Source organism: Acomys russatus, chromosome 19 (assembly GCF_903995435.1).
Source record: "Acomys russatus chromosome 19, mAcoRus1.1, whole genome shotgun sequence".
Classification (NCBI taxonomy): Eukaryota; Metazoa; Chordata; class Mammalia; order Rodentia; family Muridae; genus Acomys; species Acomys russatus.
In genome coordinates this window covers 13,822,704-13,837,676 of record NC_067155.1, presented here as the reverse complement: position 1 = coordinate 13,837,676, position 14,973 = coordinate 13,822,704, and the positions used below count along the sequence as shown (strand labels likewise).

Genomic DNA, 14,973 nt, shown 5'->3' with positions numbered 1-14,973 from the left:
CGAAATGCACAAGAGTCTAGACTCCCACCTCGCTGTGGGTGCAGGGGAAGAACTCCTGAGCCCTTTACCACTCCTCCAGACTCAGTCCCCGCCCCCCCCCCCCTTGTCTGAGTGAAAATTTGGGCACTTAACGAATAGAAGGTAAGGGGCGAGGAGAAACTCACAGGAGAGAAAAGGACCCGCTTTCATCAGGACCCCAAGCCCAGCTTACCTGTCTAAATAAACTAAAAAATAAGTGATCTATAATCCCAGCACTTGGGAGACAGAACAAGGAGCATCTCGAGCCGGGCGGCACTCGGGAGGCAGAGCCTGGCGAAACACTGTGAGTTCGAGGACAGCCTGGTCTATAAAATGAGTCTAGGACAGCCAAGGCCACACAGAGAAACCCTATCCTGAAAAACCGAAACCAACCAACCAAACAAACCTCCGGCTACACAGTCAAAAACAATGCAAGACAGCACCAGGGCGCTTGACTGGCGTGCCTAGCAACAGGATGGACTACAATCCCCAGCAGCATTCCTAACCAAAGTCCATGGCCAGCCACCCTCGCATCCTCTGGGAATTGGAGTCTTGGAACACGCAAAGGGCGAGCCCAGTGGCCCAGAGGCTCTCGCCCACGTGCTGGGGGGCGATGGGGGCACACAGTCTGGATATCCCTGGCATAGGGGACACTTCCCTGTAACCCTGACCCCTTCTCAATTCTCAAAAGCCGCAGAAGAGACGGGAGTACCCCAATTCTGGAGGAGTCTCCGAAATCTCAGCAGAGGGGGCGGGACGCGACGCTGACACACCGTCCTGGAATGCAGCTGGGTCACTCTGTCTCGCCGCCGTCCCGCGGACCCACCCGCCGCCCCACGCGCTGCAGTCCTGCTGGGAAGGGGCGTGGGCGCGTCCCCCAAATCCCGCGTCCACGTGCTGCTTGTTTACTTGGGCCCCGGGGCAGGAAGGGGTCCGCCAGCAGTACCCCTACCTCCCTCGGAGCCGAGGAGAGTGCTTTCCACTCCGGACACTAAGTCCAGGAGGGCATCTACAAGTCTCAGCCGACACTGGAGTTAGTCGGGTTACGAGCCGGTTTCTGGGCTCAGGGGTCCGAGGCTCCTCCCCTGACCCCGCGGACTCCTCCTCCTCAGTTTCCCGCTTCGCACCCCACCCCCAACCTCGCTTCGCACCCCCCTCCTCACTCCAGAAGCCCCGCCTCTAATTGGTACTTTAAATGATCCGGTTGCCCGCTTTTCTCTGTTTTCCGACGTATCCGCTCAAGCCTTCCTCTTTCGCCGCACTAAGGACTACCCAAAGACACAATCTAGTTTTAAAAGCACAACCGTGACAACCAGAATGCTTACCTGGCTTTTTACAGGAATGCCGCCCAATCGATCCGTCGGTCGCTTTAAGAGCGATGGCCTGGCTGGGTCACTGCCCCTTTAAGAGCGTGTTGGAAGAAACCACGTGAGCAAAGTTGTGGAGGGAGCGGACCCTCCGGAGGACCGATCCGGCCCGCATTCCTCGCCAACAGAGAATTGATTCCCTCCCGTAGTGGATTGTTGGGAAATTAGTCATTCCTCTGCCGTGTGACGTTCAAAAGTGGAGGTTGGCCCGGTTCTGCAAATAGAGTGACGGGGCCGAGCCACGCCCCCACTCTCCCACGCGACTTGGACGCTTCCGCGTGTGGCTCCACCCCTGGGGTCCACGTGGTGAGCAAGCAGCGTTCCCGGCGGGCAGGTCCTGAGTGGGCTCCCCCGGAGGCGGGATGGAGGGTACCCCGGCCTGCGGTGAGTGGAGCGGGAACTGGTGGGGAGGAAAGGGCACTCGGAGGGAGGGTCTGTCCGGGTGCAAGAGAAGCTGGGGGAAGGGGCAGTGGGTTCGCCCTCCTCCCCACCCCCACCCCCCGGGCAGCGTGTGGACCAGGGACCTACGAGCACCTTGAGAGGCTGGCGGCGTCAAAGGGCACCCCCTTCCCTTCCCACACCGTTTCTCCTCACAGGTGCCGCTCGGTTCTCCTGCCCTCCCCACTTTAAGGCGATGTCTCCAGACTCGGATCCCCCCTGTTTCACTTTGGAGGCGCTGACAGGTCCAGATACAGAACTGTGGCTTATCCGAGCCCCTGCAGACTTCGCCCCACAGTGGTGAGTGGTCGCCTCCCCAGGACACCTACTGGGAGGATCCCACACACACACCCCTAGAGGCTGAGCCCACCCTGTACCCTGAACCAGAACTTTAGGGTTTCTCTGTGTAGCCCTGGGTGTCCTGGAACTCACTTTGTAGACCAGGCTGGCCTCAAACTCACAGCAATCCCCTGCCTCTGCCTCCTGATGCTGGGATTAAAGGTGTACGCCACCACTGTCCAGCCTGGAGAATCTTATATTTCAACTTCTGATCCTCCTGCCTCCCTCAGCCTTAGCCAGTAATGCTGGGGATCCCATATAATCAATCTCACCACTTGGGAGGCTGAGGCAGGAAAATGGTAGACTTCAATCAAGCCAGTCCCAGCCGTGGGGGTGCACGTCTAATTGCAATACCAGGGAGGTGTGGGGGGTGGGTCAGGCACTCTAAGCACCCCCCCCAAGCTGGTTGGTTGGTTGAAACAGGAAACGGGGCTTTGCCCCAATACACTAGCGCTGGGCTGCGCGCTAGCCCGGAAAACTGCTTCTGGTCCCGTCCCCCCCTTGCACAAAGGATCTCCCCACTCTCCGCTTCTCCCCTTCCCTCCTCAGCCTCAACGGGCGCCGTGTGCCTCTCTCCGGCTCCAAGACTGTTAAGGGCAAACTGGACCGCAAGAAGCATCGATACCGGGTCCTGACCAGCAGCCTCCAGGCCGGAGAAGCCACGTTGCTCGCGTCTTCAACGGAGGCAGGAGGCCGACTCACCTGTGCCCCGGCCCCCCATGGGAGCTTAAGGATCATGGAGGGGCCTCAAGAATATCGTATCTCTCGGGTCCCCCTGCAGCCGATCCCCACAAGCCTCCCACCTCAGGTCCCTGCTGGCCTGCGGCCTCGGTTCTCTGCCTTTGGAGGCAGCCTTCCGGTCACTGGGCCTGGGGCAGCCTCTTCAGGAAAGAAGAAAAAGAGGAAGGGTCCAGATGCCTCAGCCAGTCAGGAGGCGGTGGTGAACAGGCACGGTGCTGTGGAGGTGGGCACTGCAGGAATGGAAGTGAGGAAGAAAAAGAAGCAGCAGGTGGCCGAGGTAGAGGTGGTGGGGGCCGAGATGGCAGAGCCACCACTCCCGCCTGCCACCGGCAGCAAGAAGAGGAGGAAAGCCAAGGAGGCAGAGATTCTCCAGCCAGAAGAGGGTCCAGGGCACACAGAACCTGTGGCTCAAACAGTATCTCCTGAGGGGGCCACCTTGTCCCCCACCAAAAAGAGAAAGAGGCAAAAGGAGGCCGAGGTGGATGGCACCGTGACTGCCTCTCTGCCACAGGCCACTGTGGAACCCGAAGAGGAAAGCGCCCTGCTGTCCCCCACAAAGAAGAGGAGGAAAGAAAAGAGGCAGAATTTGATGATGGAGCCAGAGATGGGGTTCCCGGGAGAGATCATGGAGCCTGAACTTTCAGAACATGGAGTTCAGGCTGAGGTAGCTCCTGTGTCCCCCAAGAAGACGAAGAAGAAGAAAAAGGAAAAGCGTCTGGAAGAGGCACCTCTGGCTTTGGAGGCAGAGGTGACAGAGGCTGCCCTTCCGGCTAACTTTGAGCCCCAGGTGGCTCCAGCACCCAGCAAGAAGAAGAAGAAAAAGGAGAAAGGACAGAAGGCGACAGAGTCTGGAGTCTGAGGTGTCTCACCCAGGAGAGTCCGAGGAGCCTGAAGCCACGGCAGGTCAAGGATCCACCAAGAAGAAGGATGGGGAAAGTGGGGTGCAAGACACCTCCCCATTGGGGGATGTCTCCCACAGGACAGGAGAAGCAGCAGCAAAAGAGGACCCTTCAGCAGCAACCCTAATAGTACTGTGGGGAAACTGAGGAACTAGCAGGCTGAGGTGGCCCCAGGAGGGTTGTCATAAATCAACTGCAGGGATCACCCCCACCCCCACCCCCAAACAAACACAGCAGCACATCCAGCAGGAGCCTGGGCAAGGAAAACACTTTATTGTGACACGGGGCTATGGTGGTAGCAGCGGCGGGTCATCGGGGCACTCTGAGGAAGGGTTCATGTAGGACGTCAAAGAGCCTGCGGGCCTGAGGGCAGGGAAAGGAGCTTGTCATTAAAGAGCCTGCTTGCCTGTTCTGCTTGGAATGGGTGAGGTTTTTATTCTAGGTTGGAGGAACTGGGGGGGGGGGGTCTGGGGTCTACTCGAGGCTGGCGAGAAGGTGGGGGCTCTCCTGCCCTTTCCCGCTCAGTTTTCCCATGTGTAAGTGAGGCAGGGTGTAAGTGGGGCCATTTACAGCCATAAAACTAGCCTATTGTGGTGGCCTACATTTTTGTTTTTCGAGACAGGGTTTCTCTGTGTAGCCCTGGCTGTCCTGGACTTGCTCTGTAGACCAGGCTGGCCTCGAACTCACAGCGATCCACCTGCCTCTCCCTCCTGAGGGCTGGTGTTAATGGAGTACAACACCACGCCCGGGCCCAGTGGCCTATGTCTTTAATCCCAGTCCTTGGGAGGCCGAGGCAGGTGGATGAGTTTGAGGCTAGCCTAGTCTACACAGCCAGTTTGGGACAGCCAGGGCTACACAGGGAAACACTGTCTCAAATAAACAGACAAGTAAATAAGGCAGGAAGGTGGCTACCAACCCAGGTACATTCACAGTGCCCTCCCCCCCAAACCCCCAGAAAAAAAGTTTTATGGTGCCCTTTAAACCAAACACAAGCTTGTGATCTCAGCAGGAGGAGCCAGGTAAAGCTATCAAAAAACAACCACCACTTAATAGAACTCCAAGGTGCTTTGATTTAGGGCTCATTCCTGCCCCTGCCCCCAAGCCCTGTAGCATCCCCCCTATGAGCCTTACCTTCTGGGGGCCCAGGCCCGGACACAGGGCTAGATCCTCCCTTGATGCGGTGATGAGCTGTTTGAGGGACTGAAAGGTGGGACAGAGGGGTCAGGGCATCTGTCCCAGCTGCAGGGGTCCCAGGGCGTCCCTGGGGAAGGTGTGGGCACCAGGGAGTAAGGTAAAGGGTGAGGGGGGCTCTTACTCCAAATGTAGCCAGGAGGGTCTGGCTGTCCGTCTTGTTGACTGACTTCACGGTGGTTAGACACTCAGTGGCCTGGACAGGAGAGAGAGAAGAGGCTGTTTTCTTGGAAGCTGGGCTTAGAAGGAAGGTGCAGGATTCCCACAAATTTGGGTCCAGTCTGGTTCACAGCCAGTTTTGGCCCTTCTGGGCCTACGGAGAGACCTATCTCTAGAAACAACAAATGGGGGTTGGCTGGGCGATTAGGAGCTCACACCCCTTCCAGAAGACCCGAGTTCAGTTCCCAGCACATGCTCTGGGTCTCCAGATGAATCCCTGATTGGCCTACAGCCAGGTAGACCAGGCTGGCCTCAAACTCACGGAGATCTGCCTGCCTCCTGGGTGCTGGGATTACAGACGTGTGCAGCCGCACCTGGCTAATCACAGCTGGCTTTTAACATGACTGGGCAGGCAGGGCAGGGACCCACTGGTTCTATGAAGGAAGGGTCACTTCTGTCCCTCTGGGATTACAGTAAACTGTGGAACCAGCGTGGAGGAGTAGCTGCAGCTGTGGCCACCTCCAGCTCACCCAGAAAGACCAAAATACAGAGTTCCTCATTAGAGCTCCAAACCATCACCTCGCCTACAAAATAACACCCAAGTGGCCGCCGAGTGCTGGGTGGTGCCCCGGTCGTAGCAGGGTCAAGATGGTTCCAGCCTGGCACTCTGGCCTACTAGGCTGAGACGATGAAGGAGGGCTTCCTGGAGGAGGAGGCGCCATAGAGCAGGCATGGGAAACATGAATTCCAGCAGCGGGAATAGGATGGTAGGCGCCGAGGATGGGCTAGGGGGTCAGAGCTAAGGGGGGCAGGGTCTGGTTTGTACTTAAAAGACCCTTCTGGCGGATGAGGGAGGCCCCTGCATGGATAGGCTTGCTTTGGGAAGGACTGTGCTCAACCTAGAAACCATCACAAGGTCAAGAGGTGCGGAAGGTCAAAGGGAGGTGGTCTCACCCGGGACAGGAAGTTCTGTTCCAGCTTCTCCATGAGGAGATCAGCCGGCTTCTGTTCATATGCCTTGTAGGTCTCCAGATACCGCCCGGCTTCCTCTGCGCTGGATGACAGGACACAGGTCAGCCGGGGCGAGAGCTGTCATTCAGAATTCTCCTTCATAGGGCGTCTAAACTCCAAAAACTAGGCCAAAAACCCAGCCTCAACTCCTGTTCTCAGCACTGAGCCCTGTGGGGTGGGCTCTCACACATTATTTGGTCATGCTGGGGAAGGAACCCAGGATATTGTATGTGCTAGACACTACTGCTCACCTACGCCCCGCCCCTCACTGGGGAATTCTAGGCAGGGGCTCTACCACTGAGCCACACCCCAGCCCCTCACTGGGGGATTCTAGGCAGGGGCTCTACCATTGAGCCACGCCCCCAGCCCCTCACTGGGGGATTCTAGGCAGGGGCTCTACCACTGAGCCACGCCCCCAGCCCCTCACTGGGGGATTCTAGGCAGGGGCTCTACCACTGAGCCACGCCCCCAGCCCCTCCCTGGGGGATTCTAGGCAGGGGCTCTACCACTGAGCCATGCCCCCAGCCCCTCACTGGGGGATTCTAGGCAGGGGCTCTACCACTGAGCCACGCCCCAGCCCCTCACTGGGGGATTCTAGGCAGGGGCTCTACCACTGAGCCACGCCCCCAGCCCCTCACTGGGAGATTCTAGGCAGGGGCTCTACCACTGAGCCACGCCCCAGCCCCTCACTGGGAGATTCTAGGCAGGGGCTCTACCACTGAGCCACGCCCCCAGCCCCTCACTGGGGGATTCTAGGCAGGGGCTCTACCACTGAGCCACGCCCCAGCCCCTCACTGGGGGATTCTAGGCAGGGGCTCTACCACTGAGCCACGCCCCCAGCCCCTCACTGGGGGATTCTAGGCAGGGGCTCTGCCACTGAGCCACACCCCCACCTCACACTCTTGCATCCCTTCCACCACCACAGGGTCTCACTATGTATCCTTACTTGGCCTTGAACTGATAATCTTTTTTGCTGTTGTTTTTCGAGACAGGGTTTCTCTGTGTAGTCTTGGCTGTCCTGGACTCGCTTTGTCGACTAGGCTGGCCTCGAACTCACAGAGATCCACCTGCCTCTGCCTCCCAAGTGCTTGATACAGGCATGCACCACCACACCCCACCAGAACAGTTGATCCCTCCTGCCTCAGTCTACTGAGTGCTAGGATTACAGAAGTACACCACCACACCCAGCTGACTAGGCTGCTGCAGGGTTGGGTGGGAGGGGCCTGTGTCTCACCTCCAGGCCAGGACCAGGGTGCAGTCAGCCAAGATGCACATCTTAGCCAGCTCCTTAAGGGCCTGCTGGGGATCTTTCTGGAAGAGAGGAAAATCACAAGTAGAGACCCAGGAGATAGAGTGTGAGAACCCAACAGCTGAGCTGGAGAGAAAGGCAGTACCATCAGTAAAGCTACAAGGACCTGAGTTCACTCCCCAGCATGGATTAAAAAGTTCGGTGTGGTCCCAGTGAGAAACCATGCCTCCCCCCCGCCGCAAAAGAATCACACTAGATGTGCAGGGTCTCCTGAGCACCTCACATTCTCTGTGGATGAAGGTGCCTGTCTTCAAGCTGGACCAACAGATCCCCAAGATCCACATGGGAGAAGAGAGCCAACCCCCAACAATTGCCCTCTGACTTGTGAGTGTATGTTCACATGTATGCACACACATACACATGTAAATCATTTCTTAAGGTCTTTGAAATACTATCAAGTGAAGACGCTTAGACATGGCCAGGGGAGCAGAGTGTAGGTCACATCTCACAGGTCCTCACTGGGGGATTCTAGGCAGGGTTCTACCACTGAACCATGCCCCCAGCCCCTCACTGAGGGATTCTAGGCAGGGGCTCTACCACTGAGCCACGCCCCCAGCCCCTCAATGGGGGATTCTAGGCAGGGGCTCTACCACTGAGCCACACCCCCAGCCCCTCACTGGGGGAATCTAGGCAGGGGCTCTACCACTGAGCCACGCCCCCAGCCCCTCACTGGGGGATTCTAGGCAGGGGCTCTACCACTGAGCCACGCCCCCAGCCCCTCACTGGGGGATTCTAGGCAGGGGCTCTACCACTGAGCCACGTCCCCAGCCCCTCACTGGGGGATTCTAGGCAGAGGCTCTCCTGCTGAGCTATTTTTTATTTCTGTTTGAGTCAAAGTCTCTCCCTGTAGGCCAGGCTGGCCCAGGAATTCATATTTCTCCTGCCTGAGCCTCCAGATCTGAAGGCAGGAATGCAGCAGCAGGTCTGGTCTAGACAGTTTTCTCTTCCCTCCTCCCAGCCCCAGCAGGCAGGCTCTGGGAGATCTGTGGCGAATTCAGCTGTCAAAAATCTAGTCCTCAGAGAGGTCCTAAGAGGGATTCAGCACCCCACGCGTGCGCTCCAGGCTTGGGCTACCGCTGCATGGAGAGAGTGGGGCCAGCCGCCACAGCCCTGCTTACCACATCCACCTGGACCAGCAGCACGCGCAGGGCGAAGCTCTTCCCCAGGCTCTGCAGCCGTTCGTGGATATAGTCTGGATGGAGGTTGTGGTAGCGGAGGCTGGAGCAGACAGGGAAAGGGGGACAGGTTGAGGGTCTCATGTCCCCGAGGCCCCAGACCTCCTTATGCAGAGGCTGGGGACCCATAAGCACAGCAAAGGGAACAACCTCGCCAGAGGCTCAGGAAAGTCAATCGACCTGGATGGATTTCAAGGATGGGTCATGGCAGGTAAAGGCAGTTGGCTGTGGTGTTGGGGGACGGGGGGGGTGGGGGGGGGCTGGACACTTGGCTTCTTCCCTCAAATTGGGGTCCACCCCTTCTCCCTCAGACACAGGAATACAGGCCCCACACCTCCTCCCTCAGGGAACAGGAAATCCAGGCCCAGCCTCCACTCTTCAGACCCAGGGTCCAGGCCCAACCCTCATCCCTCCTAACCTGGGGTCTAGCCTCAGCCACTCTTGTTCTGGACAACCCCTTCTTCAACAAAGAGCCACACACAGGCCCAGAGCCCACGACACTGAACCCCACTTTCCCCACTGAATAGCTCAAAATGCCAAGACTGTGCGACAGGACCCTCCCGCCTTCAAGGCACCCTGGGAGCTCACCTGAGGAAAAGGGCACAGGTGCTCTGGCCCAGCACGTAGTCGGGGACCACCTCACCAAATTCCCATGGCACATTGCGCACGAACTTCAACACAGGGTTGCCCCTCTGCCAAGGGAGAAAGGTGAAGGCCGCTTATTGGCGTGAGGGGGGCAGAGCGGGGGGGGGGGGTTTGAAGGCTGGCCCCTCCCCCACCTCTTCCCACCCTAAGGCCCACCAGCTTCCTGGGTCTTTTTCAGCTTCTCTTCCCACAATCCTTGGCCTGGGATCTGAGTGTTAGCTCTCCCCTCCCCCATGGCCTCCATCAAAGTCGCCCTGCCCCGCCTCTGTCCCAGTATCAATCCATCCTTTGGTCTGCTGGACACCAACCCTTCTTCGACCTCAGCAACATTCACGCTTGCCCAGCCTAGGGAGGGCCCCACATCCCGAGCCCCAGGCCCATCCTGTGTCTTTTGTGTCTTTCTTTCCCCTCTTTCTCTGGTGGGATTTGGTCCTTGTCAGCGCCCCTCCTCTGCCACCAGGGCACCTCCCTGGCTCTGGGAGGCCACCAGCACACTACCTTGTGGCCAGCCTGCAAACAATAATGAGAGGCATCATCTGAGTTCTGCCAGGACTCCCCTCCAGTCTCCCTCCTGTGCTCCTGAGAGCATCCTCAACAGCGGACGACTGGAAGTGTTTGGGCAAGCCAAGCTCTGCTTCAGCTAGGTGCATATACTATGTGTCTCCATGCTGGGGACATGACAGTGACCAGGCCAGGCCCAGGTCATTACAAGTCATCTGGACACTGCTCCACCTCCCCACCCGCCACGTTCCAGATCTGGCTCTCCTGAAGCCTTGTGGACTTTCTGCTACATGCACCCTGACCCCGATCCCTGGGACTTCTGGAATTTCCTGAGCGGCAGATAGCATCTAGCACGGGCTTCCTAAACCCGGAGGGACCACTGAGGGAACGGGAACACCTTGTGCTCTACCCCTAGTGACTCACACCGGCGCCTATTTGGCCCAGAACAGACACTGTTACCCAGGAGACCCACGCCCAAGAATCAGGGTTGGGATTGTCCACTCCACACATATACCACCCCCAATGGGAGGGAGGAGCTCAAGGCTGAGGGTTCACCAATAGCTGGGGATGGCATCCATTGGAGCCTGTGTCATAATGTACCATAAGCCCAAAGGACTGATTTAAGGGTCCATGTAGCATGTCAGTTCCTAGAGGGCAGGAGTGTGGCAGCTCCAGGCTATGCCCGTTGCAATGCGTGGCACCCTAGGCATGGAACGGATGGAGAAAGGAATGAATGAACCCAGAAAGCAATTCATTCACTGCAGACATCAAAATCCTCCATCATAAAGCTGGGTGGGCAGCCGAACGGTGGTGGCACCTCACGCCTTTAATCCCAGGAGGCAGAGGCAGGCGGACCTCTGAGTTTGAGGTCACCATGGTCGACATAGTAAGTTCCAGGCCAGCCAGGGCTATATACTGAGAACCTACCTTTCTTTCTTTCCTTTTTTTTTTTTTTTTCCAAGACAGAGTTTCTCTGTGTAATAGCCCTGAGCTGTCCTAGACTGGCTTTGTTGACTGGGCTGGCCTTTAACTCACCAAGATCCAGCTGCCTCTGCCTCCTGAGTGCCGGGATTAAAGGTGGCCTGGGCCACCACACCCAGCTGTGAGAACCTTTCTTTAAATGAATAAATAATTATGGGCTGTTATGGAACTTTTGCTTTATATGTAAACATGTTTTTGTTTCAATCCCAGGTGGGGATTAAATGGGAGCTGCTCCAGTTTGTCCGCTGCCTTGTGAGAGGGCGCGGGATGTTTGTCAGCTGGGAACTGCCTGCAGGGAGTGGGGGGGTGGGGGGTGGGGGAGCCTTGAGGAGGGAGGAGGGATGGGGTGGGGGGGGAGTAGCACATGGTCTTTGATGCAGTTTGACTAGAAGTTGAAGATGTCCTGAACTGAGGATTAGACTTGCCCCAAGGAACCCCAAAGACTCTAAACAGCAGGAAGCAGCTAAGGAAAACTATGCCTGCCTCTCCCCACTAACCTTCTTTCTCTCCTACCTGGCATTGGGGTTGTTTGTTGAAAGGGATTGCGGTGGAGAAGGGAGAAATATAAGAAACCAAAATTAAAGTAGATTTTAAAGGTACGCCTACGATGGGCCCATTTGGTAAAGTGGTAACAGCAATAAAGTGCAGACCGGGGTGGGGGGTCCCCAACACCCACATATACAGCCTGTCCTCGTGCCTGGGCGGCGTCTCCTTCCTATAGGTTCTGAGGAAATGAACAAACCTGAGGACAGGAGCAGAGCAGCCTCAATGGAGTGACAGCCCTGGCAGGAAGGGCTGGGGCACCCTAAACCCACAAGCCCATCAACGGAACAGTGGGGTGTCTATAGGAAGCAATGGTGGGGTGTCTATAGAAAGGAATGGTGGGGTGTCCATAGGAAGGAATGGTGGGGTGTCTATAGGAAGGAATTGTGGGGTGTCTATAGGAAGGGATGGAGGGGTGTCTATAGGAAGGAATGGTGGGGTGTCTATAGGAAGGAATGGTGGGGTGTCTATAGGAAGGGATGGTGGGGTGTCTATAGGAAGGAATGGTGGGGTGTCTATAGGAAGGAATGAGGGGTGTCTATAGGAAGGGATGGTGGGGTGTCCATAGGAAGAAATGGAGGGGTGTCTATAGGAAGGAATGGTGGGGTGTCCATAGGAAGGAATGGTGGGGTGTCTATAGGAAGGAATGGAGGGGTGTCTATAGGAAGGAATGAACGACCAAACGCATACAGGGACTAGTGCACAGAAGGAATAAATGAGTGCATGGATGACGGGCTTATATATCAATGAATGGATGCAGGAAGGAACTGACAAATGAACAAAGTGAATAATGCACGAGGAAGGAATAAACGGAACCCTGAGGATAAGGCACACGAACCTCAGACGGACCCCCTTCCATTACTCCCAACGCTGATTCCCGGCACAGGGGCTCCCACCGGAAACCCCCAGCATGCCATCTCCACCCTCACCTGCCGCGGGCTCACGATGATGCTGTTGGATTTTGCTCCTGGTTTCAGGGTATGGCTGGGGTTCTCTCCCGTCACAGGCTCGGAGCCTGTGGGTCCTGCGGCCCCGACCCCTCCTGGAGGCTGGGCGATGGCATACTCGGCGTAGGTCTGAGGGGCCCCTGGGGCTGAGGGTGCCGTGTTGCTGGAGTTCCTGGAAGACCTGAATAAGGGCTTGGCCTGCGGAGAGAAAGGACGGTGGGGGGTTTGGGACAGAACACTGGAAGTCTCCCCTCCTCTGACCCTTAGCCTCCTTCTCCCAGACAGATGCTTTCCAGGGCTAAGCCCAAGGGCTGGTGAACTTTGTGCCTAAGCCTGCACAAAGCCCTGAGCGAGCCAGGCACGGCAGTGTCCACCTATCATCCCAGCACTTGGGAGGCAGAGGCAGGTGGATCGCTGTGAGTTCGAGGCCAGCCTGCTCTACAAAGTGAGTCCAGAACTGCCAAGGCTACACAGAGAAACCCTACCTCAAAAAAAGCCAAGACCAAAAGAAAACCAAACAGCAGTGAGAGGCATTGGTGGCGCACGCCTTTAGTCCCAGCCCTCGAAGAGGCAGAGGCAGGCGGATGTCCGCGAGTTCGAGGCCAGCCTGGTCTACAGAGTGAGTCCGGGACAGCCAGGGCTACACTGCGAAACCCTGTCTCGAAAAACCAAAAAAAAGAAAAAAGAAAAAAATGGTTAAGTGGCTAAAGAAATGGCTTCTCAGTTAAGAGCACTGGCTGCCCTTCAAGAGGAGCAGAGCTCCCAGCACTCTAGTTCCAGGGGAGCCAACGCCCCCTGTGGCTTCTGCAGGCCTCCGTGCATGTAGTGCACAAACATAGGCACAGGCACAACATCCACACACAAATTAATTAATTAATTAATTAATTAAAAAAATTAAGTACAGGATGGTCCATTGCTGTAATTCCAGCACTTGTGTGATGGAACTAGGGGAGGGCCAGGGTTCAAAGCCAACTTCAGCTACACAACAAATTTCAAGGCTAGCTCAGGAAACATATGCCCCGCCCTCAAAGACCAAAACTAAACAAACAAAAGCCGTCACTGGCCATTGGCTAGATGCCAGCTTACACTCTGTGACTTGGCCCTCTCTTAACTACCAGCCCACCGTGCCATTTTACCGATGGGGGAGCCGGGGCTTGTAAAGGACAGCAGGCTATTCTTCCAATGCAACTCAAGCCTCAAAGTTCGCTAGACTCACGCCGTGATCCCAAGGGTCCCTTACTCCCAACAGCCCCCAAATCCTCGCCCTTACCCCTGCAGGAGGGACCTCGTCTTCCTCCAGTGGGATAACAAATTTCTTCCTGGTGGGCGGCTCTGAGGGCTGCGGCCGACTTTCCTTTTCCTTCCCAGGGTCCATCTGGGGCCTGAGAGGCATGGCGACACTGGCGTTGGCATGTCCATCTTCCACAGGAAAAAAACTCCGCTCACAGCGGAGCTCCCCAAAAGGTTGCACGGGTCCCATAGCGTTAGGATCCAGAACGCCAACCCCTGGGCCCGCCCCCTTCAGCTTGCCCACTCCGGATTGGTCCACGAGCCTCACAGTCCCGCCCACCTACCTATTACTGCCTCCCCACACTCGCTCAGGGCAGCTGGCCCCGCCCCCAGAGGCACACCTGGACGCGTTCGCCCCGCCCAAGTCTCGGCTTTGTCTCAGCCTCCGTAATGATTGGCCTCTTCTTCTGCCAATCATCAACCATTAGCCTCCATCTCCACCCTCCGCCCCTCTCGCCCTACCTCTGGGTCTAAGCACTGTCAGAACTCACCTGTTCTTTCTCCAAGGCCTAGAAGAAAATACCACGACGGGAATAGAGGCGACACACCGCCAGCGCGGCCAGCGCGACCCCTGGCTGGACTCACTTCCGGCCGCTCTGGCCCGCCTCTCGTCTCGCTGCTCCCCAAAGGAGATAGAGCGGAGAGGCGCCGTCTTCGCGCTGTTCTCTATGGTCCTGGAGGACTGTGGAGGTTTGAGGCGCATAGAGCCTTGTGGAGGTGCCTGGGACTCTTTGACTAACGAGGGGTTCTGTTCCAAGGCCCTGTTGAACGTTCCCTGTGTCCCCAGACTCCAGACCTGTCTCAGTGAAGAAGAGATTAAATGATAGAAAGGGAGGGCAAGAAGAAAGGGAGAGAGGAGGAGGCGAGATATGGAAGGCAAGGTATCAAACCCTGTCAATGTGGGTTGGCTCGGCCTGAACCTCAGCCCACTGGCACTGACTCACTCATTCTCCACCTGCATCCCAGTCAGGGGCTGCTAGTGACAGCTCCGACTTCCCTACGGCTTACAGTCCAGCGGGACAGTCAGACAGGTTGCCAGCCAAACAGGGACAACTCAGAGTGGGCAGGGCAGGGAGAGCCCAGAGGACAAACAGACCTGGTTGGGAGGCGGGGGGGGGGGGTGGGGTGGGGGAACCTGACCTAGCTGGGGTGTCAGAACGGGCTTCCTGAAGGGACATCTGAGCCCCGAGACCTGGGGCCCGATGGATGACTTAGTATTACTCATTTCCTGAAAGGACAGTTTCACCCTGTTCCAACTTGTAGTTCTCTGATTGCTAAGGAAATAGGGCATCGTTTTGTGAGTTTAATGGCCTTACATATTTTGTGTTCTCATTTCCTTTGCTCGGTTTTTTTTTTTAAGATTGTCTCATATCCTTTGCCTATTTTTTTTTTCAAAAATGAGCAATTCAATTCAACAGT

At 56.8% G+C, this 14,973-nt stretch overlaps 2 protein-coding genes across 3 annotated transcripts; one reads left to right on the top strand and one right to left on the bottom strand.

Annotated features, from left to right (window-relative positions):
• The first annotated feature begins 1,182 nt into the window (after positions 1–1,182).
• Polr1g (RNA polymerase I subunit G) lies at positions 1,183–3,969 on the top strand. Its single transcript, XM_051162520.1, has 3 exons — positions 1,183–1,769; positions 1,982–2,123; positions 2,712–3,969. The coding sequence occupies exons 1-3, from the start codon at positions 1,748–1,750 to the stop codon at positions 3,760–3,762; spliced, it is 1,215 nt and encodes a 404-aa protein (XP_051018477.1). The 5' UTR covers positions 1,183–1,747; the 3' UTR covers positions 3,763–3,969.
• A 75-nt stretch (positions 3,970–4,044) lies between these two features.
• On the bottom strand, positions 4,045–13,717 carry Ercc1 (ERCC excision repair 1, endonuclease non-catalytic subunit). Of its 2 annotated transcripts, none has more exons than XM_051162518.1 (9): positions 13,535–13,717; positions 12,247–12,462; positions 9,236–9,339; positions 8,591–8,690; positions 7,398–7,474; positions 6,107–6,206; positions 5,118–5,189; positions 4,934–5,002; positions 4,045–4,165 (listed from the first exon to the last, which is right to left on the bottom strand). In XM_051162518.1, exons 1-9 carry the CDS (start codon positions 13,655–13,657, stop codon positions 4,112–4,114), a joined length of 915 nt encoding a protein of 304 aa, XP_051018475.1. In that variant the 5' UTR covers positions 13,658–13,717; the 3' UTR covers positions 4,045–4,111. The 2 variants fall into 2 exon arrangements, with proteins under 2 accessions (XP_051018475.1, XP_051018476.1); XM_051162519.1 differs by having other exon boundaries at positions 6,107–6,201; positions 7,398–7,470.
• Positions 13,718–14,973: the final 1,256 nt, after the last annotated feature.